General features: G+C 41.5%; 1 protein-coding gene across 1 annotated transcript in view; it reads right to left on the reverse strand.

The window, feature by feature from the left end:
• Positions 1-24,701, reverse strand: part of dok6 (docking protein 6) — a 49,089-nt gene that overhangs the window by 15,707 nt on the left and 8,681 nt on the right. Inside the window, exons 2-3 of the mRNA XM_073488738.1 lie at positions 7,220-7,327; positions 2,423-2,537 (exon numbers count right to left, since the gene is read on the reverse strand). Of these exons, the coding sequence (XP_073344839.1) occupies positions 2,423-2,537; positions 7,220-7,327 (223 nt within the window). The remainder of the gene's footprint in view (positions 1-2,422; positions 2,538-7,219; positions 7,328-24,701) is intronic.

Genomic DNA, 24,701 nt, shown 5'->3' on the forward strand with positions numbered 1-24,701 from the left:
GAGAATGAAAGAAATGTCCCCCCGTTCTGGAAAACGTAACGTGACGCAGATGCAGGACAGTAGTAAAGAACAGGCAGTGTGTGTGTGGTCATTGTATGTTATCTTTGTTTTGTTCTGTCTTCTGGTGGTGTGTCTTTGCTGTCTTGACGTGGACGCTGCGTATTGCGAAATCAAAAAAAAACCTTATAGAAAAGAGAAGATGAATCCTTCCTGCGACGTGGACCAGTGTAGCTATTGTAGAACACAAGAGATAATGTCGTATGCTCTACTTCTTTCGGCCTGATTTCCCTGTGGAGTATAGCTGACAGATTATCCAATCTGCGGGTCACACTGCCTTTATCTCTTCATGATGCGTGTTTGACAGATGCACTCAAAGCACACGACTGTCAAAACATGCAAGCTCTTTTTCAGTCTTGGTTCGGCTCCGTGTTACGCTGACAGCACACAAAAACAGCATGACACTACTTGGGTTGAGGCATCAAAAGGTTATTTTTTAAAAATAAAATATCAGGCAAATCATCACGAGGCCTAATTACTTTTTTCTCCCCTTTTAACAAAACTCTTCAAAATGATTTGGAGTCTTTGGATGGCGGCCCTAAAATAAGTTTGACGCTTGCTTTCCGACTGCCAGCTTCGGTTTTTATAGATCCAAACTCCCGTTGACATCGCGCTGTAGTGGGAAAGGCTGCATGCCAAATTAGCATCGGATGTAGCTAACCTGGCCCAGCTGGACTTGGCAAATTCAAACTGGAGAATTTTTCAAAACCTAATACGACTTAAAAAAGCAGAATAAATACACATTTTACAACTAGAAGTGATAGAAATCTCCTTCCTGGAATTGGATGAATTAAATAAAAGTAACTGATCATTAATGCGAGTGAAGGAAGTCAAGGACTATGTGAGGTCAGTGGACACACAGTGATAGAGATGTCCATCTGGTGGTGCGAGGGGGGGGAAGACTCTGGGCATGGAAATGATCCAGATGAGGAGAGAGAGTGGGGGGATGACGGGAAACAGAGTAAAGGCAAGCGAGAGTTCACCGCTCTGAGTTCACTAATATTTCCCCCTGAGGTTAACTGCTGCTCTACATCAACAGGTATTTGATCATGCGCGCACACCTCCACGAGGCGATTGAGTTTAGCACATTAAGGCGCATCCACCTTATCTCGCCCCCTGGCTTCCTCTTCATCCACCTCCACTTATTTGCAACTTAAGAGCAGACCAACCGTGTGCAGATCACGAGCCTCTTTGGCTTTCCGTCCACGTATTTGAGGCAATCTCTATTGTTACAGTCCATAATTGGGTTGAAACACACTGCAAACGATGCCCAATATCGTTTTTCATACCTTCAGTATGAAAATCAATATTTCGGAACAGATCCTCCCACTTCTTAATATAGCGGCAAATGAGCATCCCTTGGCTCAACACCAATTCTCTGCCGCTTCTTCCGCCTCTCTCTTTCTTTTTCTGCCTCTCACTTCTGATTCTTCCTCCGCTTCCTGTCAAACTTTTTTCCGCAAAACCAACTCTCAAACTTCTCCTCCGACATCTTTGCATTCAAGAAAGATGCTCTCCTATAGCTGAAAAAGTCTCATTTAAAGGGTAGTTCCACGATTTTACACATTAAAGTGTGTTTATCCGAGGTCTCGAGGAATATTACTACTGCCTGTGTAAAAAAAAAAAAGTAGTATAAATCGTATTGCTGCTCCAGAGGAAGCTGCATTTAATCTGTCAAATTGCCTCCAATGATGTCACTCAGTGGCTGAGATGCATTGTGGGTAATGAAGGCACCAGGTTTTAAAAAAGCAGTCCACTGATCCAGCATTTCACTCCTGTACCGCCAACAAATTATCAAAATTGCTACAGTAGAACCAGAGATATCAACTTTTTTATTCCACACATTTGAAACCTGGTGCCTACATTACCCACAATGCAACTTAGCAATTTAGCAATTGGTTTTAGGAATAAAAATGTAAAACAGGCTATGAATGATATATGATCAAACCCCACATTAAAAAACATTCAGAAGGAATAAAACTGGGAAGTTTTGTGGACTTTGGTGCTACTGAGGTGGAGATTTCTGGCTCAGAGTAAATCATTTTGAGAAAGCAGCCATTAAAGGTGCACTATGTAAGAGTTTGCCTCCTGTCGAATCCATAGTCAAAACAAACAGGGGGAAAGCACATGACCAGAGTAGCCGCTACTGTTAACTGTAGCTGCCGTTAGCTGTTTAGCTCAGTTAGCAGTGCAGCTAGCGGTCCGGACTGTGAGCTCAGAGCACCAGTGGAGTGTTGCTGATATTGCTGCTTTCAAGACATGTTATGGAAGAAAAAGAGCCCTAAATCTGCCAGTGCATGAAAATATGGTGTAGTCACCTTAAATATCCCCTCTTTAATTATGAATGGAGGGCAGAGGCACTTACCTGAATCACAGGAAAATGTCTTGGATGTGTCGTCACAGAAGATGATCGCCACGGCGTGCTTTTTCGTCTCCCGGGGCATCCGGGTAATGTTCTTGATGTTATGGAGCTCGGTGATCTAAAGAGAAAGGAGAGAGTGGCAGCAGCACATTACCTTGAATGAACACGGCCAGCAGCAACAGCAGCAGCAGCAGCAGCAGCAAGCCTTAATTGCCATCTTGCACTGCTTCGCTGAGAGTGCAATAGTATTTAGAGGCTTAGCACATAAAGGATGGCAAAGTAAAATAGAAATGTGGCTGATCTTGAGGTTGATAAATAAATAATCGTCGTTTTCCTGCTGATTACAAAAAGCTCTTTTCAAAAAGTAGGAAATCATCGGCGATGGCAGCTCTCGGCACAAGCTGGCTCCTGTATTGTAGTGTGTAGTATGTGATGCATTGCTATTTATTTTAAAAGCACTTTATGAATAAATGCGACCTGATGTTCATCCTGTGCATCCACCGTTCGAGTGCCTCTCCTTGAAACCGCTTTTCCAGTCAATAGGGAGGAGGGCGATCAAAAGCATCTAAATCACTTTACCAGGAGATTGATCGTGAATGGGAAAAAAAGAGAAGATTACATTTAATTGAATATCACCCGCATTTACAGGCCATTTTGTTCAACAGTCGTCTGTGTGTTCACTCTGCCTGGGAGATAAGGCCCATTACATTATTGTAGTCCATTGTGTGCTAACTGTGGGCCCTTTGCCAGACTGTTGGGAATGAATTAGCTGGGCTCACTGCCCGAATAGTAAAGCTTGACTGTTTAAGATTAAAAGAGCAGACCTAATAACACACACAACATATGTGGACTACAGATTTCTTTGCTGGATAACACTGCATATAATAAATCCCCCCTTGAATGGCAATCATCCTCTGTTCAGCGTTCAGGTTAAACATTTCAACAACAAAGCAAGGAGACACAACGAGACAGGAGGCTACGGATATTGAAAGATAGCAGATATTTTCCATTTGTTATTTCTTATCCTATTCAAAGATAGTATCTAAATATTTTATACGAGATGAGGTGATTTTTTTTCCCCCTGTGAAGATACAGTATGTATTTGTCCCCAGGCAGGCTATTCATACACATAAGTGCCACAAAGAAGCGGGAATTTCTCAGCTGTGAATTCCACCAGCCTCTCATCTCTTTCTCCGTTTGTGTTCAATGTGTAAGTGTGCATGTGTTAGTTTCCATTCGTGTGTGTGTGTGTGTGTGTGTGTGTAGCTGTGTTTCTAAGGGAGAGGTTTGGGTGCATTCCCAGCCTAAGGCGCAAGAGAGTCCGAGCAAAGTGAATCACTTGTGATGGGACCTATTCCTCATCTCCTCTCCTCTTCTTTCTTTCTTTGAGTTTATTCAAAGGCGGGAGTTAAATCTCACGTGAAGACGACTAAGTGTCGACAGCTACGCTGGCGGGTGCACTTAAGAGTCAAGAGACGCTCACGATGACAGTGCTAACATGCTGATGTTTACCAAGCTCTCTCTCTCTTGGTTTACAGTGTTAGCAGGCGAATATTTGCTAAATTAGCATAAATCACAATGTACAAGTGAGGCTGATGGAAAAAATTGTTCAGCTTGTATTTAATAATCGCAGATACACAATATGCCTCGTTTCCTCCTGTACACAATTTCTACAACTAGTGTGAGTGTAGTTGTAAGAATATGAGTCAGAAACAGAGTCCGCCAAGGGCCGAATGTGGGCATATTTTCCGAGTTGGCCCAAATCTCGTAAGACTATCTGCCACACTGCCAGGTAAAAGTCTGTACCAAAATAATCACGTAACAAAAAACAATGCTGCCACGTTTTCTTGTCATTTACAGACGAGCTGCTTCGCTCCTTTGTGCGGCCTGTGTCAGAGTTTGACACACACAGAGGGACTTCACGGTGCATTCAAGTGCACCTCGTAAACTTAGAAATCTGGAATGGCTACAAAAGTTTTTACTTGTTTTCCTTTGTTGGAACACATAGCTACATCTGTCATCACCTTCCTGTACTTTCACAACAAAACATTTCATATTTAGACGCTAAAACGAGAACAATATCACATTTATTTCTCTGTAGGCAGATTCTAATAAATCTAATTCAACCATATTATTGTACAACAGGTCAATCATTTTCATAATTCTTCTGAGATGTGACTGTGATGAATTGATTTAATGTTATTTGGTTATCACAACCTGACCACGAATAAAAGAAAGACACAGACTTTTGAGTAATACATTTGAGAGCCCCTGCTCTCGATCAAAAAGGGGGATCAACCGACCGATGGTGGCTGAAACCAATAACCCCTGTTGCCTTTACTGGTTATTTCCACCTTCATATGCAAATGCCGTATTTATCCATTTAAATAGAGCTCAATTTTTCCACTTTAGCTGCCTTTGTCAGGAGCTCGGGAGAGTTCGAGAAATGTAGCGCACAGAAAAACAACTTTTCCCTGGGCTAAAAAGATTGCTAAAAATATTCAGGGACTGTTTTACTGTGTGGACCAGCGCTTCTCCGACAGAGAAAAAGGAACAGGGGAGGAGAGAGAGAGAGAGAGAGTGGGAGTAGGGAGGATATGGAGAGAGAGAAAGAAAAAAAGTGGGAAAAGCCAATCCTCTTTGTGTTGATTCTGTAAATCAGCCACCAGTGCAGCCTATTTCCTCCCAAAGCACTGCAGCGTTGAATGAAGCCCTCAGACGGGACCTTTCTTGATCTTTGTGGCGATGCATTACCAGGTGCACTGGTGCATGTGCGCACTCATCGCTCACTCCAGCGCCGGGTGTATGAGATGCCTCTGGGAGGAGGGGGAGGCGGTTGCAGCCACACAGGACGCCCCGTGACAGCATGATGCAGTGGGCAGAGAGACGCCTCATTCACAATACATGGCTGATAGTGTAGCAGCGAGGGGATGCTAACAAAGTGGATCAAAACACCTACGATGCTTGTGCCTGGATGCTTTCTGGAAAATTGAGGAAAATGTTAAGTTTCCGCTGAGAAATCCCCAATTTAATTTATAATTACATGGTAGCAGACAGCCTGCTACAGACGACTAAATCAACTCTCAGACTGCAGCCATGTAGAAAACCTGGTGTCAAAGTCCCCTATCATCTGCTGTTATCTCCTCTCATTACTCTAAAACACTGTTCACAGTGCTACTCCTTTAACATCATCTTCCCTCACCGTGATAATGAGCCATAATTGGAGTATTTCAAAGGGCTTAAGAGGTGGGGAGAGAGATATTATACACTGGATTATTACTTTCAAAAGGGAGGGAAAGAGGCCCAGAGGAGGAGATAAAGTTGCAAAATGTGTCTTAATGGATCCTTAACTCCATCATCTGTGGCCAGTGGACAGAACTTTTTTATATGAAGATGAACACAAGGCAGGAGCGTGCAGAACCGCTGAGTTTAATACGCTTTCGTTTTTAATACAATATAAAAACACCTACATGGAGTATCTTTATCTTTTACAGTAAAAAAAAAAAACATTCTCTCTGCTCCGTTTAAGACAGCACAGCTTCTGCCTAAACACAGTCCCGGCTCCACCGTTTTCGGTGGGCAACCACTGGCGTCAGATTTTATCAGCTACAGCTAATTAATTCCACCAGTTGGCCAAATTGCAAAATGAAACCCTTGGCTGTTGTCTGACGAATGTGCCGTGCATGCTGATGCAGCTGTAGCATTTAGACTCGGCCAGAGACTGTTCCCAGGGGAGTGACACACCAGGTTTAATCTGCTTTTGGAATTCAAAAAGTCAAAGATGCACTTAACTGTTCACGATGCTCTCGGGACCATGAACATTCACTAGATCAGACTTCAGTGATGTCAAACGGGAAAAGGCTGGCTGAAAAAGTCAGGGTGTTACCAACTCATTTAGAATAATACTTCAGACGCTAAGATTGATTCTTATTTCATGTCAAATGAATCACAGAATTGATTGGCAATGAAAATCTTACTTTTTACATGTATATGAATTGACTTTCGTACCAGAAGGGGGACGGGACTGAGGGTGGTGAAGTTACAGTGAAGAAGGCTGCCAAGCCAATGACCACTGTTCAAGACTGTTTTTTTACTTTTGTATATGCCAAACTACTGGATATTTTTGACGTAAGACCACAGCATTTCAACATTTGCGAGCTTGACACCACTGGATATTATTAAGGAGACCTCGGGACAATTTCCAGCCGTGTTTGTGGTGATCAAAACCAGTATTTTAAACCAAAACATGACCTTTTCCTAACCCTAACCTAAGTAGGTTTTGAGCCTAAACCTAACCAGAATATAGGCACAACATTGTCACAACATAAAATTGATAACTGATCCAAAGAAACATAAAACTGCATCATAAAGAAATATAATGTTTATATTCTGGCAATTGGGTTGCATGGGATACATCTTTATAAATATATTTTAAAGTTGTTTTAAAGAGGTTTTTTTTTATTACATAACATCTGTATATTGTGTTGCAGAGGTATCTATTAAAGTTAGCATGCTAACCAGCTAGCCGCAGCACATCTAAGCCCAAAGCTCCTGTGCTAGCGATGTAAACCCCAACACTGCCCCGTTTGTTTTAATTATGAAGTTGACAGGTGGCCAGTTCTTACATACTGTACCCTTAAGATGTCCCCTTGAGTCTGGGAAAAAGTGACTGGCAAATTTTTGACATATCCTTTTGCTGTATAGAATTGTAATTAAAAAGTAAATCATTAAAATCAACTAACTGCATGAAAGTCCCATTGATCACATTGCAAAAAATGTGTTTCAGTCGTGTGTGTTTACCTTGTGGAAGCTCCTGAAGTACGCTGCCTTCTCGTCTGGGTACTTCTCTAACCGTCGGGGTCCTTTACTGGAGGCTTTCTTGAACACGAGCCAACACCTCCGGAAAATCTGACAAGAGAGAACGATGGCAGCCCCCGTTACTAAAACACAACTCTCCCGGAGCAAGAAAATACATTAAGGTACCAGGAGATACAGACAACAGCAAAACACAAACTGACTGTCCAGTCAAACAGGTCGATACCCACATAACCACAAAACAATAGACCAGGAGAAGTCAACCTGACATCATATTAACAGGACAGGAAAATCAACTCCTGCAATACCAGAGCAGAAAGCAGAGAAATCAATGCTAGATACCAACTTAGAATTCAAGCTTTAACCACCAAAATCCACTTCTGGCAATTACATGTTTTAATAAAGCAGTGAACGTTTTCTCACTGATCAAAATATAGATGAGCCCTAAGGTTCATGTATGTCATTTAGCAAGTACATACAACTGATTCTGTTTATGTACTTCAGCAGGACGAGGTCAGAAATGTATTTCGTTAAAATATTTTTAGAGGAAGAAATGTGGGTTAAAAATATATTTAATTTATTCACTGATTTTTTTTTAGTTAATAATTAATATCCTAAATTCTGGCTATTTAATTGATTCTGTGATTAATTTATTCATCTATTTCTGAGTGAAGGGACTGGTTTATTTATCAACCATAAGGCACATACGGGCTGCAACTGCAGGCATTAAACTGCATTTCAAAATATGGGTGTACACAAACAAATATTGTTCCAGAGTTTAAATCAGAGCAAGTGCTGAATACTTTTTAAATTCACCAAATAACTTGTGTTCCCGAGAGCTTTGAACAAACTGCACTCAGCTCTACAAGCTTAACAACTTTATAACTTAGTTTCAACTTGGAGTTGTGTGCCTCCATTTATGAAAGGCTGCAGATCACACACTGCGCTTCTGGTTCTCGCCACACAAAGTACACACATACAATGTCCATCCCTCTCTCTCTCTCTCTCTCTCTCTGGTGCAGACAACTACTGAACATTGTATTGATTATTGGACCACAGTCGGGCCCATCCACCAGCTGAAGATGACACAAATACAGGGTGTTCTGTATCAGACTACTTCAAGGTCAAATCATGAAAAAGGACACATACTGTGTAAAAAATATGAAAAAATCTTTGACTGTTAAAATACTACATATATACTTGTGCCATTTTACCTTCTCATTACCAATTCTGTTACCTAAACTTTGCATTTCACTGCATTTTAGGCAGTATTGAAGGCATTTACGGTACTCTTATCTGTAACGGAACAAACCTAAAAACACACACACATATGTGAAAACGTAAAACGACTACAAAATACACAATTTCGTTGTTCTTATCATAGGTAGACAAAAAAAATCGCCTGTGTAAACCATGTAGCGATCATAAGTGACCTTCCCAATATTCTGCTCTATGTTTTTTTTTTAAGCAGTTTACTTAGCTTAAAGGATAAGTTGACCCCAACATTAAAATTCAGTCAGTATTTACTCACCCTTGTGCTGATGGAAAGTCAGGTGAATTTTTGTAAACATTTCTGGAGTTTCACAGCAAAACATTGTTGCAGCATTCTCCTAAACAACTGAAGTAGATGGGGACTACAGATGGGGACATCTGTAGTATCCTTTAAGAAATAAGAGAAATTCCTCAACCCAGAAAGCAACACTTCCTTCTTTCCAAATTTGGAGATCTCTTTGGACAAAAATCCTCTAAGGATCAGTAAAAAGCTGTTATTTCTATTCTATCTGAGCCACTGCATCGCCTGACAACAATATATAACAATATGTGTAAACCATTTACAACACTTCCTCTTCACAATACAAGTGTCAAGGTGTAAAAACCCATTACAGACACAGCAGTGCAGATGAGCAGCAGAGTAAGTGTGATGGTCAATAGCTTATGAGTCCTATGTGGTTGCCTATCTTTAATAGTGGGACCCCTCTATTTCCTGGTGGAGACAGCCACTATCACTCTGCCTGATGTATGATTGCCCTGGGCCACATGGCTGTGTTGGGGAACCATGGATGTACGATTAATTTGTTTACTCAGCTGGTGTACTTCATAAAAGGCCCACTGAGTTGAATGCGAGTTGAACTTGGCACTTTGCAGTAATTGACTAGAGTGGATCCCTAGGTCCTTATCGGTCTGCCTTGATGGGCCTCCATTCTAGTTAAGTGTTGCCCAGGCCCATTATAAACAGCAAACAACACAAAATAGTGCACTAGACACTCGCTAATGCACTGCGCATCATTCTCTACACCATCCATAAAATGCTTTAAAGAACAAAGGCGCAATAAAATCTTACTCAAAAATGAACATACTGTATTTATTTCCATAATAATGCCTGTTAAAATAAAACAAAACTGCAGCTCTAACAGAAACACAAGCATGAATGTGAATCCCTTTTGACAATGGCCATTATCACATTTGCGACTTTAAAACAGCAAAATTAAAAGGGCCTCAATTCCCCTTTGGGAGCTTGAATCAAAGCAATGCAGCCTGCTTGCCGCACACAAAGTAATTCACCCTAGGAGTGCTCAGATTAAGTAATTATACCGGCACAAAAGCAAGCTCAGTGAGATAGCTTGTGCATAATAAGAACTAGGGGGTATGAATGGAGAGGGCTTAATTTTGCCTGTTCCACAGTTGTCAATGCTTTGTCAAGGCAGTCCTATTCTTGAGCTGCTGGTGGTTCTTATTCAGAGACACTCTTACACTGATTGTAATTATACAGACATGAAAGAGACTCTCAGCTGGTTTGGTGCAAGTCATTTAATGCCAGAACAGTGCAGGATACACTGTTTGGCACTAAAAAACCAAGTTACCAGTTCCAGAAATGAAAAAAAAGTAATGATGAGTAGGACCCCTCTGGTGAATAAAATCTGAGTTTTTGCTTTGATGAGTCCTCTGATTACTATAGTGTAAAAGAACCTCCTCCTATGCCCAACTTGTGTGTTGTACCTTTGGTCACTTCACAAAGCAGACAAAGCTCTTAATACACAGATTTTGTAAAAGAAGGACCCCATCCATCAAGTAAACTACAAACAAAATTGAATTTGGCATGCATACATAGGCAAATCTGCAGGCTAATGACCAAAAAGCAACTCTGTCTTCTGCTTTGATTGCTGCTTTGTCTGGAGGTCGGACAGCTGACCTCGTTTCTTCTACGAACTTCTACAATTCTGATTGCCCTTGCAAATCAATTACAATGTCCTGTGATTGGTTGAATTTCTTTTCTTTCTTTTTTTCAAAAGTTTTAATGCCTTTGAGCCTTAAAGCTTTGACTTCCATTTAGTTACTACTACTTCTTGTTTGTTTCTTGCTCTTAGAAGTCATGTACTTGAACAATTACTCACAAGAATGCAGATAAATAAAGAGACTTTGGCGGTGACTCAGTCAATGACATTGACATTTAGAAGTAGAACCCTGTAAATAGTATCCAAGAACAGCCTGGGGAACTGTCGACTGGGCATCGACAGTGGTGGTGGTCATAAAAGGGTGAAGTGGCAAAGCAACAAAACAGAACTTGAATGACAGCAGGTGAAAGGAAAGAGATATGGTGGTTTAAATATTCTTCATCTAAGATGCTCATTGGTCCCAATGGAATTATTGGATACTTACTGAGAGGTGTAGATGGGAGAAAAATTGTTAAACTTGTTATTTTTTATTAGTGACATACTGCACAAGTCTTGAGGTTTTGTTCCAAGTCCAAGATAAAACCATGGTATCGGAAGTCTCATTTTCATGACCAGTTCCTCTCTCTAAACCTTCAAGCATATAATAGTTCAGTTTACCCTGTAAATCCAGTTGAGCTTTAGTATTGTTGTGATATCCAGGCACAAAAATCAAAATCAAAATCAGCTGGTCCTGTTTTATCAAGAGACACTCCCATATAAAGTACTGTGTCATCATCGTAAGAACAGAGATGGTGTGTTTCCTGATGACTCCACCAGGGGGTACATCTGTAGATTCAAAAGTTCTGGTTGTCGGAACGCAAAAACTGGCCCAAGGACCATCTTGATCCAGCTAACAACGTCCTCAAAGAAAAAAAAAAAGAGGCAGCATTATGTTACTGAGGCGAATGACTGCATGAGTCTGATTCCAAAGGAGGGCACTAAAGGCTTCAAGTTGACTCTTGCTCAATCATCTCAAATGACAAGTTGCATTAGCGGTTGTGAAGATAGAGACCTGAGTAGGCAAGAATGCTACAAAAAAGAGAGTTGACTCTAGTGTCACAATTTTAACCAACAGTAGACATAAAAACAGGCTATTTCGCCTAATATATCATATCAAAGGCAGTGTGTTTGATATGTCAAGAGAGTATCGCTGTTTCAAGGAATACGACATCAGGAGACATTTTCGACAGGTATGCTAACTATGTCACATTGTCATCACAGGAAAGAAGTAAAAGCCCTGAAACTGTGTTTCAGCTTAATGACAGAGCAAGTCTTTCTCTGATGGGGAATTTTTGAATGACTTTACGGTAGAGGCAGCTAGCATACTCTACCCGCACAACAAAGGTTAGTTTGAAAATGTCAGTCTGTCTGTTTGCACATTTGTTCCGGCAAATATCCTATTGTAAAGCAATCTGTCATTTCTACCAAATTCATAGTTTAACATTATTGAGCATCTCAACTGGGGTCCTCTTAAATACATAGTATGAACTCTGACGTTTGTAGCTTGCCCATAGGCCTGACTGGCAGTTCTAAGTCTTAAAGTGTTGTTAATGTGTGAAAGGCTTGTCATTAAAACTTAGTCAGAGAGGCCGTCTCATCTGCACATACAGACACACACCTCGCTGAACACGTACCTGCTTAGAAACACTCACATAATTACCACCTTCTCAGTACTTCTCCACAATGGCTGTCGAAATAAAGCCTCGATAATAAATCTCTGAAAAAAAATAATTCATTCGATCCACTGGTTCTTTCAGTGAACAGCAAAATTCAGCAGGTCAGGAGGATCACAAAAAAATGGGCCAACTTACATGGAGATTTAAAAAAGTTATATTATTGTGTGTACTCATTTGAATTCTGGGAGGTGGGATGAACCCACAGGGCCACTGGAATCCAAACGAGATTGGGTCATTAAAATTTAACACTTCATTAACACAAACTTAGAATGATTTATTAAAGAAAATTATTTTTTCAACACAAGTTGCCAACCATGAAAGTGGGTGGTGTGTGTGTGTGTGTGTGCGTATGTGTGTGCATGTGTGTCTCTGTCCTCTTCATTAATAAGTAAACAGACCAAAAACAGAAATGAATGTGAGGAAAACAAATAAAAAACCCTTTGCCTTCTATGTAAATTAATGCACCACTACATTTTGAGATTTATTATCACATCTGCACCACCTTATTCCAACTTTCAGCGACAAATTTATCAAATTGACCTTGACCCTTTTAATTTGTATTTATTAATTTAATTTCTTCAATCTATTTTTGCTGCAGTGGGTGAAGTTGGGCTTGTAAACGATTCCTGAAGCAAAATATTCTGATGTCAGATGAAACAAAGGCTTCAGTTCTCATGCAAAACTCTGAATCTAGAAAAGAGGAAGCTAATCTCATAATCCATGTATGCTCTCTTCCATGAAGAGCAGTGGTGGTGACAACAGTTGTAGAAACTGGAGGACGTAGAAGGATACAGAAGAGAATTGAATGCAAACTGTTGATGAGAACCTGCATCGAGATCTGTGACTGCAGTGACGGCCAGTCAACATTGAAAGTGGACGACTACGTGAGTGGCCCAGCCGAAGCCAAAATTTGAATGCCACTAAAAATATGTACAGAGAAATTGCTTTAAAATTGGTTCTCACTGGCACAACCCACCCAATTTGTCTGACATTGAGCAAATGTGAAAATTTGAATGGGAAGAATACCAAAACCTCCAAGAGCATGTTTTCATTCTGTAGTCATGTTGTATTTTGTGAAGACTGTTAAAGCTGTAAAAATGTGAGAAATGCATTTTTTATTCAACCTGCAACACTAAGAAACAGAGAAAAGTCAAAGGGGTTGAATACATTGTGAAAACGTGCTAGATATGAATAAGATCAGCTCTGAAATGCATCTCTGTAAAAAATACAATGAGTGCCTCACCACCACACATAGCAAGGCGCTGTGTAAAACAGGCAGCAGCGAAGGCAACGAGCTGGAGAGAACATTTCAAGGGCAATCCCTCCACTTTTTAGGGAGGTCTGTGTGTGGCAAGGAAAACACTTCAGGAGGCACTTGGCAAGGTACAGCGAGTTCATCAACACCAGCTCTACTACGACAACCACACTGAGACTGCTGTTGGAGGGGGCCGGAAAGAAGGATTAGAGCCAAAGTATGATCCCAGACAGACAGATGGAGGCAGACTGTCTGATGTGCTTTTGTAAAAGGCTCAAAAGGAAACAGAGAACACATCTGTATGTAGGGATGGGGGGAAAAGATGGATTATTAGATGCTTTGCAATTCTCTTTTGAAAGATTTAGGGTTGTTCCGATACCAAACTCACGACTGGAAATGCCTCCAATACTGCCTACAATGCTGGAGTCAGTATTGGACTGAAGGCCAACTCCACATGTCTGTCTACTTGGGAACTTTAATATTGGCTATCAAAGGCAATCCTGTAGTATTGCTTTTATTGCTGCAAAAGAAAAAAAAGTGTATTGCCGTCAACACTGTCTCAGCGGAGGGCAGAGCTGTCAAGTTATATCCCGTGTGTGTATATATCTATGACAAAATATGGACACGTTATATGAACAAAAGGGAATCCCACAGACGCATACACATAGTATGGATTCTTTTATTCTTTCTATAATTAATTAATTAAAATTAGTGTTATTTTGAAAACCCTAAAAAATTATATATAAGAAAAATAAAATCAGTATTGGCCAGTACACAAGTCTATACACCAATCTGCTACCACCAATACCGTATCAATATAATACCAATTACTGATACCAATTATTAATTACAACCAGGACCCTGCTACTTCATAGCAGCATCCTGTACATGTTTGCAGCTGCAGCAGATCTTTTATAGGACAAGTAGCCAATATCTGTAATGCTGATGTAGGCTGATGAAACATAACAAAGTGAACATGAGTGTCACTGTGTCACATTTACATTTCTTATGTCTGTTACACTTCAGTAATTGGATTATGAAGTGCGTTGTTCTTACATTCTAAGCCAGGCTACTTCTTGAGTTTTGGTGAGGATGCAAGTAATATAAGTTAATTCGTCGAATAATTTTAAGTATGGATCATTAGCCAGTAGTGTTACAGTGACAAATAATAAATCATGTACAGAAATCTAAAATTTTGTATGCACCAAGATACATCAATGCATCAATATTTGTATTATGATCACAGCGTAGCCCTCTGAATTGGAATTTAATCCAATTGCGAGGTGCTTAGAGGCATCTGTATGCATGTAAAATAACCCTGCATCATAGTGTAGTAACATTAAATGCAACAATAAATGCCTCAAAAGGTTATCTCAGGTTCCAAACACGTACGACTGCCAGACAAAAGAGAGAGCAAAACCATGACTGAGAGGTCTGGTAGAAAATGTAGGAAGTCAGACCTCAGTAATGAGCCATCTTTGAAGCCTTAGTCATTTTCTGTAAGTGGCCTCTAACACAAAGTCCATTCACTTCACAGAGCATTATCAAACTTCTGCCATTATTAAAGAACTGTCTCGCCTCTCAATAAAATATGAGCCCTATTTCCCCCACAGGCAAAATCACTTGTCATTTGGATGAACTGAGGAACTGTCTAAAGACGAGAAAATGATTTCCAATGACAGCCTGCTTCAGGTAAATGACTAATCACACGGCAGAATAAAAATAGCCGCCTGTTAGATTCTCAGTGGCTCTGGTGAATATTGAGGCACAATCGTAATACCTCAGAGGCGCAGATGCATTTATTATTCCTGAGATATTTCATAAAAAAAGGGACAAATGTGGGATGGGTTCGTACCCTCTAGATGATTCATGCGTCCTACAAAACTATGATTTAAAGATGATTACTGGTGCACTTACTGGCAATACAAGACATGAGAGCACTTCAATCAAGGTAGCCCTGCAACACTCAGACATGATGATAACAGACCGGATTTAGCTGGTACTTAGCATGTCGAATACTGAGCCATGTTGTAACACGATTCTATAGAAAAGGAATTAATTTTAACCGTTAAATCACAAGAAAAACAACCATCTGATATGTTTGTTTTTTTCTGTCAAAGTCCTCGCGGCGGTGCGGATGAAGTCTTCCTCCTCATTCAGCTCTGCATAAGGTTTAGTGTTCCCCTGGTGATAATGACGCCTGATGGACTATGACAGAGCAGGCCCGGCAATATCAGCTCCTGGTGCCGGCAATCAATTTCAGACGGCGGCGGGGCCTGTGCCACGGTGTCCATCTTTATAATTTGATTTGTTATCAGGTCGGACAGTTGTTACAGCAATCATTGCGGCGATCACTCCGCCAGCCCCGACCCTGGCCTCCCCTCCCCAAAATCCTCCAAGGGCTGCTCCAGCATTTCAACAATTCCCTGCCAAATGCGTCGACTACAAAAGTTTGTCTTAATTGCACCGCTGCTCCCTCTGTCACTCAATTCCCTGCCCGTCGGCTGTCACCTTTGACTTGATACATAATTCTCATCCCACCCAACCTTCTCCCTCCCCATGTTCTGAGATATATTTCCCGCCGCATATAAAATGTTAGGACATCCCATAATTTCATAATTCGCCCCTGACTACAGCTGTTGGCAGGGTGGCGAGCCAGCCGCGCCCCAGTTAATCATAGATTACTTTATCTGGGCCATTCCAAATCCTCATGTGTAATGCAGTGCTACCTCAGCAGCAAGTAATCACTGCCCCCCACCCCATCCCAAACACACACACACACACACACACACACACACACACACACACACACACACACACACACACACACACACTCACACACACACACACACTCCCCCTCCTGACTTTCTCTCCAAGGCTGATTCGTCTCTGTCTCTCCTTGTGCCCTTCTGTCATTCACCCTCGCCTCTCTTCTAAATTTCTCCTACTCCCGTTCCTCATCTCTTTCTTGTGTCTATGCTTGATTGGACATTCTCATCAAACATTCATGAGCCAAACTGGTCCCGAAATGTAATATCATAGTATTAGTAACCCTTATTTTCACTTGTTAAGGCCCCGGCTGTGACTGGGTGGCATTGCACACGCAGTATTCATAGCTGGAAACTGGATCCCGGTCACAATATGGCATGAAATAAGAAGGACAACAGGTTCCAGCCAATTCCTTTCCCCACAAAAGCAATGAGCCTGTCTACCCGATGCGACAGACTGCAAGGGCAGGTGGAAATAAAATGACCATATAACAGACGGAAATAAAAGAGAGCCAGCCAGAGATTGGGAGGAAGCCAGGAGGACTGACATATATAAGAAACCATGAATGAAAGAAAGAAACAAGGCCATTTTTGAGGCTTTGAGGCTTCAGTGAGAATTACCTGCAAATATCTGAATTGTCGACATTGAACATGGCTGGACTACAGACTGGGACTGAACACACCTTCTGAGACCGGCAGATGCCAGTTTGAAGACAGGGGATATAGTAAGGAGGCGATTTACAACAGCTCTGACCAGGACACGGCAAGAAGAACGGCAGCAAGCAAGCAGTGGGTGAAGACGGCAACTAAAGCCGGAATATTTTTAAATCCTACTTGATGATACCACTGTTGAGTGCTGGGACAAGTTTTCCTACTACTGATCAAATTACAGCTGATCGTGTGAAGACAAACCAAGACTGTCTTGGTGACTTTTATTTTGTTTATGTCGAGTTTGAATGAAGTGCTTTTTACAATTTCCCAATCTCGCTGCTTTTACATCTTCCAGTTGAAACTATGATAAAGCCACAAAGTGGTATTACAAAGCAGGAGCTGGCTGGTTAGTTATGTTAACTTCAGCTGACATCTCCGCAACACAGTACATGGACGTCTTTGACACAACGTCAACACTGTTGTTTCTTAACACTGAATATTTTAATTCAGAATTCCTGTCATATCTCACAACGTGCTCCTTTAAAATAAGGGCTGGAGAAGTGGAACTGATCATGAGGTGGTGAGAGCAGCTGTTAAAAGTTTTGGAAGTCATATATTATGCTTCTAAGTAGGACTTGTGGTCAGGACATTGAGGGTAGATCTACCTTACCTACTTTTTGCTGTATTATTCATAAGAATCTCTCTTCCCCTTACCCTAACAACATAAACACGGCTGTTTCTCAAACCTTGGAAAGCTACAAGCGGAGTGTCTTTGTGCCACCCCTGCTTCCAAATCTCATGCAAATACCACTGTTGAGTGCTGGGACAAGTTTTCCTACTGTTGTTTCTTATTACTGTGGGGGAGACAAGGGAGATGTTTGACCCACGCTGGGCAGCGCAGCCTTGTGCAGGGAAACATTAGTTTAAATGTCACACGCCGTGTGGATCCGACCACCACAGCTTCTGTAGATGAGCGGGTTTTTTTAAGCACGGCACAAAAATAGCAGCCAGATTATTCTGACAGAGATGTAGGTCAATATTAAAGTTTCTCTCTCAGGTGTGAGGGAGGGAAAAGGAGCAAGGGGAGATTTTTTTTTTTTCATGGTATAAACAGGACGACATATTGCTCTTGTCGGCTTAGACTATGGCTTCACCAGCATCCACCCTGTGGTACTGGGCATGGAGTCAAACTGGCAAAGGCGAGGAGAAGAGAGGACAAAGGATTACACTGCAATTATAATCCCATAATCTACCAAAACAATTTTATAATGTTGCCTACTTGAGCGCGGTAAAGTTATTCCGTCGTATATTTTAACCGCTATTGATTCCGGTGACACTGAGGTTGGCGAGGACTTGCGTGCACGTGTAAAACATTTTTACGATGGGGCAATTTTGCTTCAAGTCATCATTATGACAATTGCCTGCTCTTTAAACCATCCGTCATCCGAACCTCTTTATGTACTCCGGCTTTAGTCAGCAATCCTCTGCAAACACACACACAAACACACACACACACGAACGGAGCAATTTCCATTTAATCCATGTACAAGGCTGAAGCGTTCACAGACAATAACATGCAGACAAAGAAGGATTTGACGATGGCAGAATACCCTCGCTGACAAGCATACTGAGGCCACCACAGACAGGAAGCAACAATACAGAGCAGTGTTGTTCTTTATAAGACTGGAATGAGTTGTCCAGTCAGGCTTAATGTTAAACTGAACCAAATCCATAAATGAAGAGGAATGTGGCCTGAAAAGCACAAGACTCCATTAAGCAAAGCCTTATTTTTCACTGTTTTGTGCTCGCGCCACCGCCGGCTTCCAGCAAAATTAGCATCTAGGCCAACAGGTGAGGGGCTGTTACATAGAAACCAAATCCAGCGGTCTCAGAAGTGACCGACCAGCCTCTGTGGGAAAAGAATATAAAGTGCGAGGATGAAAGGAGCTCTGATGCAACTCCATCAACCGACTAGCTTAATTACCATTAGCTGACCACTTGATTATCATATCAATAAAGACTGTGAAATCGAATGAGGCGCAGACCACCGTGCGGTGCTCCAGCAAATGCTTGCATGTTTAGCAAGGGATATTATGAAACGCGGAGTGTTTTCCAGGACACTTTGTGCAAGCACTTGTTATTTGAATTTCATCAGAAGCCCTAAAAGCAGTAATCCTCATACATTGGTGCCCCCCCCCTCCCCTCGCCTTCTCACACAGCCCGAGGATTAATTCTAAAGAGGTACACGCTCACTGATGTTTGGGCTGCTTCTCTGATACGGTTAGCTGGGAAAAGCAGCGGGCTCTGTGTCTGCGACGACTCTTCCCTCACAGCCAGAGAACGAGAGATTTGAGGCTCGCTGGAACTAACTCGACTCAGGCACATGTGGGTCTGCAAATCAAAGAGGACGCCGGGGAATGTGCTGCACTTCTACGCCACAGATCCGATGGAGTTGGTCATATTGTCTTTGTCTCATTTCCTCCAAAAGAACACACTCCCTTGGAATAAGTGGGCTGTGATTCTGTGTCACTGTGTGTGTCTCAGCATGAAATCATTGAGGAATGCAATTATCACTTCGCCCGACAGACATTTCTCTGAAATGTGAGCGAATAACTGGGAACATAAGAGGGGAGCGAGGGGGAGGGAGGTGTGTGTGTTAACCCTACTGTGTGCTCTCGACTCCAAACTTCCTTTTGTTAAATTAGCTAATCTGCTGGCACGCTTAAGATTCATGATGGGTCAAAAGTTTACCATATTAACTCCTCTTTCTTCAATTATGTATCTCACTCCAGCACTGTGTCCAATAACCTCATGTTTTCAATTGTTTTATGACTCTTAAGAGCCATTATTTTCTCCATTATGACCTTTAAATGATCCGCTCAAAGTGCCACTGCCAAGGCTACTATTGTGTGCTCCATTTCCCTTGGCAGGTCTTATCCAAAATTCATTCCCTGAACAATAATTCTCAGGGAAATATTAAAAGCTGCTTAATAGAAAGGGGATCGGATTGCCTTGGCCTACACTTGAGGTCATTTCGGCTCATTAGAACGGAGTTTCAAAAGGCAGGCTGCTTCTGCATGCAACTTGAGCGAGTCAGCTGCAGCGAGCTGGGCAGGTACCAAACTGTCAACCCGGTGTTCAGTCAGAGGTAAACTGTCACCTCCTTACTATTAAAAGAACTCCCCTGAGAGGAAACGAGGGAGGGGAGGAGAGTGGAGTGTACAAACTCATCTCCAAACAACAAAGAAACAAACACAGACGAGTGACTGCTTATTTTTTTTTTTCTGCTTACACACGACGCCAAGGTCAAGGTTTTTTAAACACCACATTAATAATACAGCGTCTAACAATTAAACAGCCTTGTTTAGCCGACAGCTCGGGCTAATTTACATTATTCAACAAGGCTATTTGCTCGCATTTAAAGCAGATCAGGTGTATTATTTTATTATTTTTCTCAGCAAGGCCGTAATAATGTTTACCCATGCGCCGCTTTGAGTGAATTAAGAACACAGACACAAAGACAAGCCCCTTAACACACATAGACACACAGCTGAGGCTATCTTTGGCTGCATACTGTACTCAATGTGCTTGGCAAGCAGGCTGATGAAAGGTAACAGCAGGAGAGGAACTCATTATAGTTTGTGATTCAAATATAAAAAGGTAGGTGGGACTTTTCATTTTCCGAGAATAACTTCATCTAGTTCCTTTCTGAAGCAGGGTTTTCAAATCTGAATGATCACATAATGACTCAATTGAATTTGGGAACAGTTTGAGAGGGATGACTGACTTTTATAATAAGACCGTACATGCTGATAGCGGCATCTGAGGGAATCGCTGATGGATCTTTTAGTCGCAAATTTAATGGAACAGATTCACACAGATAAGAAATACTCCTGGAAATTTGGCAGTGTCACATATCCGCACACAAAACTCCCATGCATGTACACATATGTAGATAAACACATCCACAACCCCACACACACACACACACACATAAAGTGAAAGTGAGCTTAGCTGCAGAGTAGAGCCCCGAGGGCTGGTCTGCTGATTAATGAGGGGAAGAAGGCGAAGAGAGGAGGATGATGTAGAAGTGTTAATGGAGCTCTGATAGATTCCTCCAGGCCTGGTGTTTTATAGGTGAGTCCCCAGTGTATCTGCAAAATGTAGCACTACAGTACCACAGAGGACTAAAGCATGAGCCCTGCGTGGGAGGTGAAATATGCGGATCAGATGGACACGAATACGGAAAAAAATACTGAAATTATACAGGCTGGGAGAAAAAGTTCATTAGTTCATCTCCAAAATAAGAGTTCTGGGTCACCTCACAACAAGAAGCATTACAGGATAAAGAATCAACTTTGAAATATTATTCCTTTCACTAACTTTTCAACCGACTTTGTGACAACAGTGACAGCACTCAGAGCGATCGCACAATCAACATCCAATTTGTTGACGACTGTCACATCACCAAAATGTAATATTTAACAGCTTGAATAAACACTCCGAGTCAACAGTCTGTCCTCAGTTCATTGTGAGAGAAGCAGGTGGAGGAAAATCTCTCAGTGACATCACAATACAGACTGTATTGAAACAGAAACAGTCTCAGTCATTTCTAAATAAGTACTCACTGACGTAAAAGAATGTAAATACAAGTTTAAAAAGTTTTCATTTTAAATTAGTTTTGGCTAAAACAGAAAATGTATCTATACTTTATTTAATAATCAGACAGTGGTGCCCCCTGATATAATTGTTGGCCACGCCCCATCCACGAGTTGGCGAATGGATGTCTAATATGAACTCTTCTTTTAGCTCTACTTTTGTTCTCCACCACCTCTTGAAGGACACGTTTTGCTCTTTATCTGTTAAATACTCTAACTAACTAAATCTAAATAACTACATAACTTTGCCTGTCTGTAAAATATGACTTGGTGGGTAGCGAACAATCTTTTTTTTTTAAATCAGCTTCCTGATGAGAGCAAAACATTAAAGTTGCGAGTTGTAAAACCAGCACATTGAACTAAAAGAGAGGAACTACAGAAGTCGGTTGATAATTCTACTATAACCAACAGGGTTGGGAAGCCGATACAGGTACCATTATCTGGTACTTTGCTCTGTCTGTATTACCAAAAATGCTGGATAGCCGGACTAAAATGAAGAAACTGCTGGAATATCAGCACAGTATTGGACTATATAAAATAAAAATTACTAACGTCATGGTGGCATTAATAACAAGCAGTAGAGGGCAGCATTACACCGTTGCAGCATCTAGTCTGCCTGAACCAAAGAAGAAGAAGATACACCAGCATTGCCTGTTATGTTGTTGTTGTTGTTACAACGGTGCTTGCATACTGTAATATTTCCCCATAAATAGTATGTAATTCACATACTAGTGGTTTCATGCTTTGGACACCAAAATATCTTGCATACCGTTTTAGCGTACTAAAGATCATGTTGGTGAGACATTAGGACACAACCAGTCGCTGGGTTTGGGCTAACGCTAGCAAAAATGCTAAGGCAAGTCATCCAAAATGGTGAAAATATACAAAATAGAATGAATAAAAGCCATGAAAACGCAGCAAAAACGAACAAAAACGAAAATGCAGTTGGTTATATGCTTGTTCTTTCTACTTTTGCTTTAACTCATGGTGTTGAATCACATCTGTTGTCAGGGTGCATGGTCTGGAGGGGATTGGAAAGATTAAATAGCCATGAACAGAGTCCTCTTCTACTGAGCTGTGACTTCTCCCCCAATGGGATTAGAGAACTTTGCACTTTACAAAGCAGCTCATCAGAAAACATTGGGGACACAAAGCTGTTATGGACAGTGTGAGCCTGGTGTAACATGTGTTTGTGGACGGATTTCGGGCAGAGAGACAGAAGCTATAGAGAAAAAGGCGGCAGGCACTGAAAGAAGAATCCTTTCTGGTATTTTGGGAGCGTTACTCTGAGCGAGGGCAAGAAAAGAGTGTTGATAGAACGGACCGTTATAAGTAACCAGTCTTTTTATGGTGCACTGCTTAATCAATTTAGTTTCAGGGATTACTAACTTCTAATAACAACATTTGTCCCTGTTCACAACAAAAAGCTTTTTGGATAATTAGGAACAACGGGAATCAATGATGTGAAATGTTCAAGTGGGGTCCGGGCAGAGATTTATTTATGAAAGCGACTATATAATAGAGGCGCATTTTTCACCATGAATAACGACTGTTGGGCTGTTGTTCCCATATCCTGCTGGAGATGCAATTCATCAGGGCCAATAAGAGCCGGTAATTTGTCTTCAGGTCTTTGTCTGATGGAGGAAGCTGGTGAAAACCAGAGGAAATGACCACACAATGTATAGCCTTGCATATCTGTGAATTAATGCGCCGAGTCCAAAAGCATCTATCACAAGAAGAGCTGAAAGTAGGCTACATGCAGCCACAAGGCACAAACAAAAGCATAAACAATACTAGGCATATTAGAACTCCTCTATCTGCTGCAGTTTCAATTTGGCAATCACAAAGATGGAGTGGAGAACACGGCTAATTCTGGCCACTGGATGTAAGGATCTAATGATTCGCTAATTGATATAATCTGATTTCTTTGCTCAAGCCCAGTCACATTTATCCATGTTGTTTTGAAAGTCTCAATTGCTACAAGTCTACCATAGCTGACTGTGTCTTTTCTACGCTCCACTGACAAGTACAGTTCCTGGGGTGAAAAATCTCCTGACATCCAGCATTCTGGACGGCCTGTCATTGTTAATAGTGAGTGCATGGAAGTGGCAAGATCCTATCTTAAACGGCTGTGCCATCTTGGACAATAGACACATTGTTCTCTGCTTCTTTGCCTCTGCTTTGGTGGGTGCTTTAGCGCCAACAAGGGGGGGGAATACCCACACACCATTACAATACACTCTGTCCACGTAAAGGCCACTGGTCACTGAACACAAATGCCCACTTGTAGGTCAGAAACAGCTGAGTGAGACAAAAGAGGGAAAAAACAATTAATAACTGTTTTATCTGTAGACAGAAATGGGAGGAGAGCCCCACCGGGTCCAGAAAAGTACTTTAAGAGCAATAACTCTGCATTTGTCCTCATGCTTAATGGCGAGAAAATGCTTTATTTGCACCATTAATGTCTTTATCGGCGTCCAATGTAAACTGCAAGCCTCGCTTCACACTTAGGTATTAAAGTTGTCCAAGATCTATCTTTTTTTTTTTCTTTATTTCCCAGGATAAAAAAGTTTCTGAATAGTTGGGGTCCAAGTTGAGGCACCCTTACTGAAAAGTTAATTTGTGAAATACTGGCTTTTGTTCAGTGGAAGATTAACTTTAAAAAGAATCAGAAGTCTTGAAAGTTGTTTACTATTGCTGCCTGAAAATAGGGTTGCGACTAACAATCACTACCGCCACCAAGGAGGTCATGTTTTATCCATTTGTTGATTAGTTGGTTGGTTGGTTGGTCTGCAGTATTACAAAAAGACTACTGAACGGATTTCCACAAAACTTGAATAATAGATGGACGGCATTAACTTTTGGTACTGATCCAGGGATTTTTTCTCACTTTCTTCATAACTCCCTATTAAGTGGAAGGCTTCGGTGTTTCCGGTAAAAAAAGACAGACAGTCAGACAGTGAGGGACTTGTAAGGATATTGATTGATACTGACAGCATTAGCAGAATGCAGATTACGACATGCAGCTACATGTCAGAGCAGCTGACTCAGTCTGACCAGGTCACCGGGAGCTCCCAAACCCCTTTTCGTCCAAGGCAGTTCGGAGACGCCGCCTATTCTTGAACCACTTGAAAAAGCTGTCAGGAAAAGTGGTTCCTAAACGGCACCAACACTTTGTTGGTCTAGAACAAATAACTGTTTACGTCAGGGGCTGGGGGCGGGGTCATCGTGAACAAGGTCCAACTAA

This window comes from Pagrus major, chromosome 19, assembly GCF_040436345.1.
Source record: "Pagrus major chromosome 19, Pma_NU_1.0".
Lineage (NCBI taxonomy): Eukaryota > Metazoa > Chordata > Actinopteri > Spariformes > Sparidae > Pagrus > Pagrus major.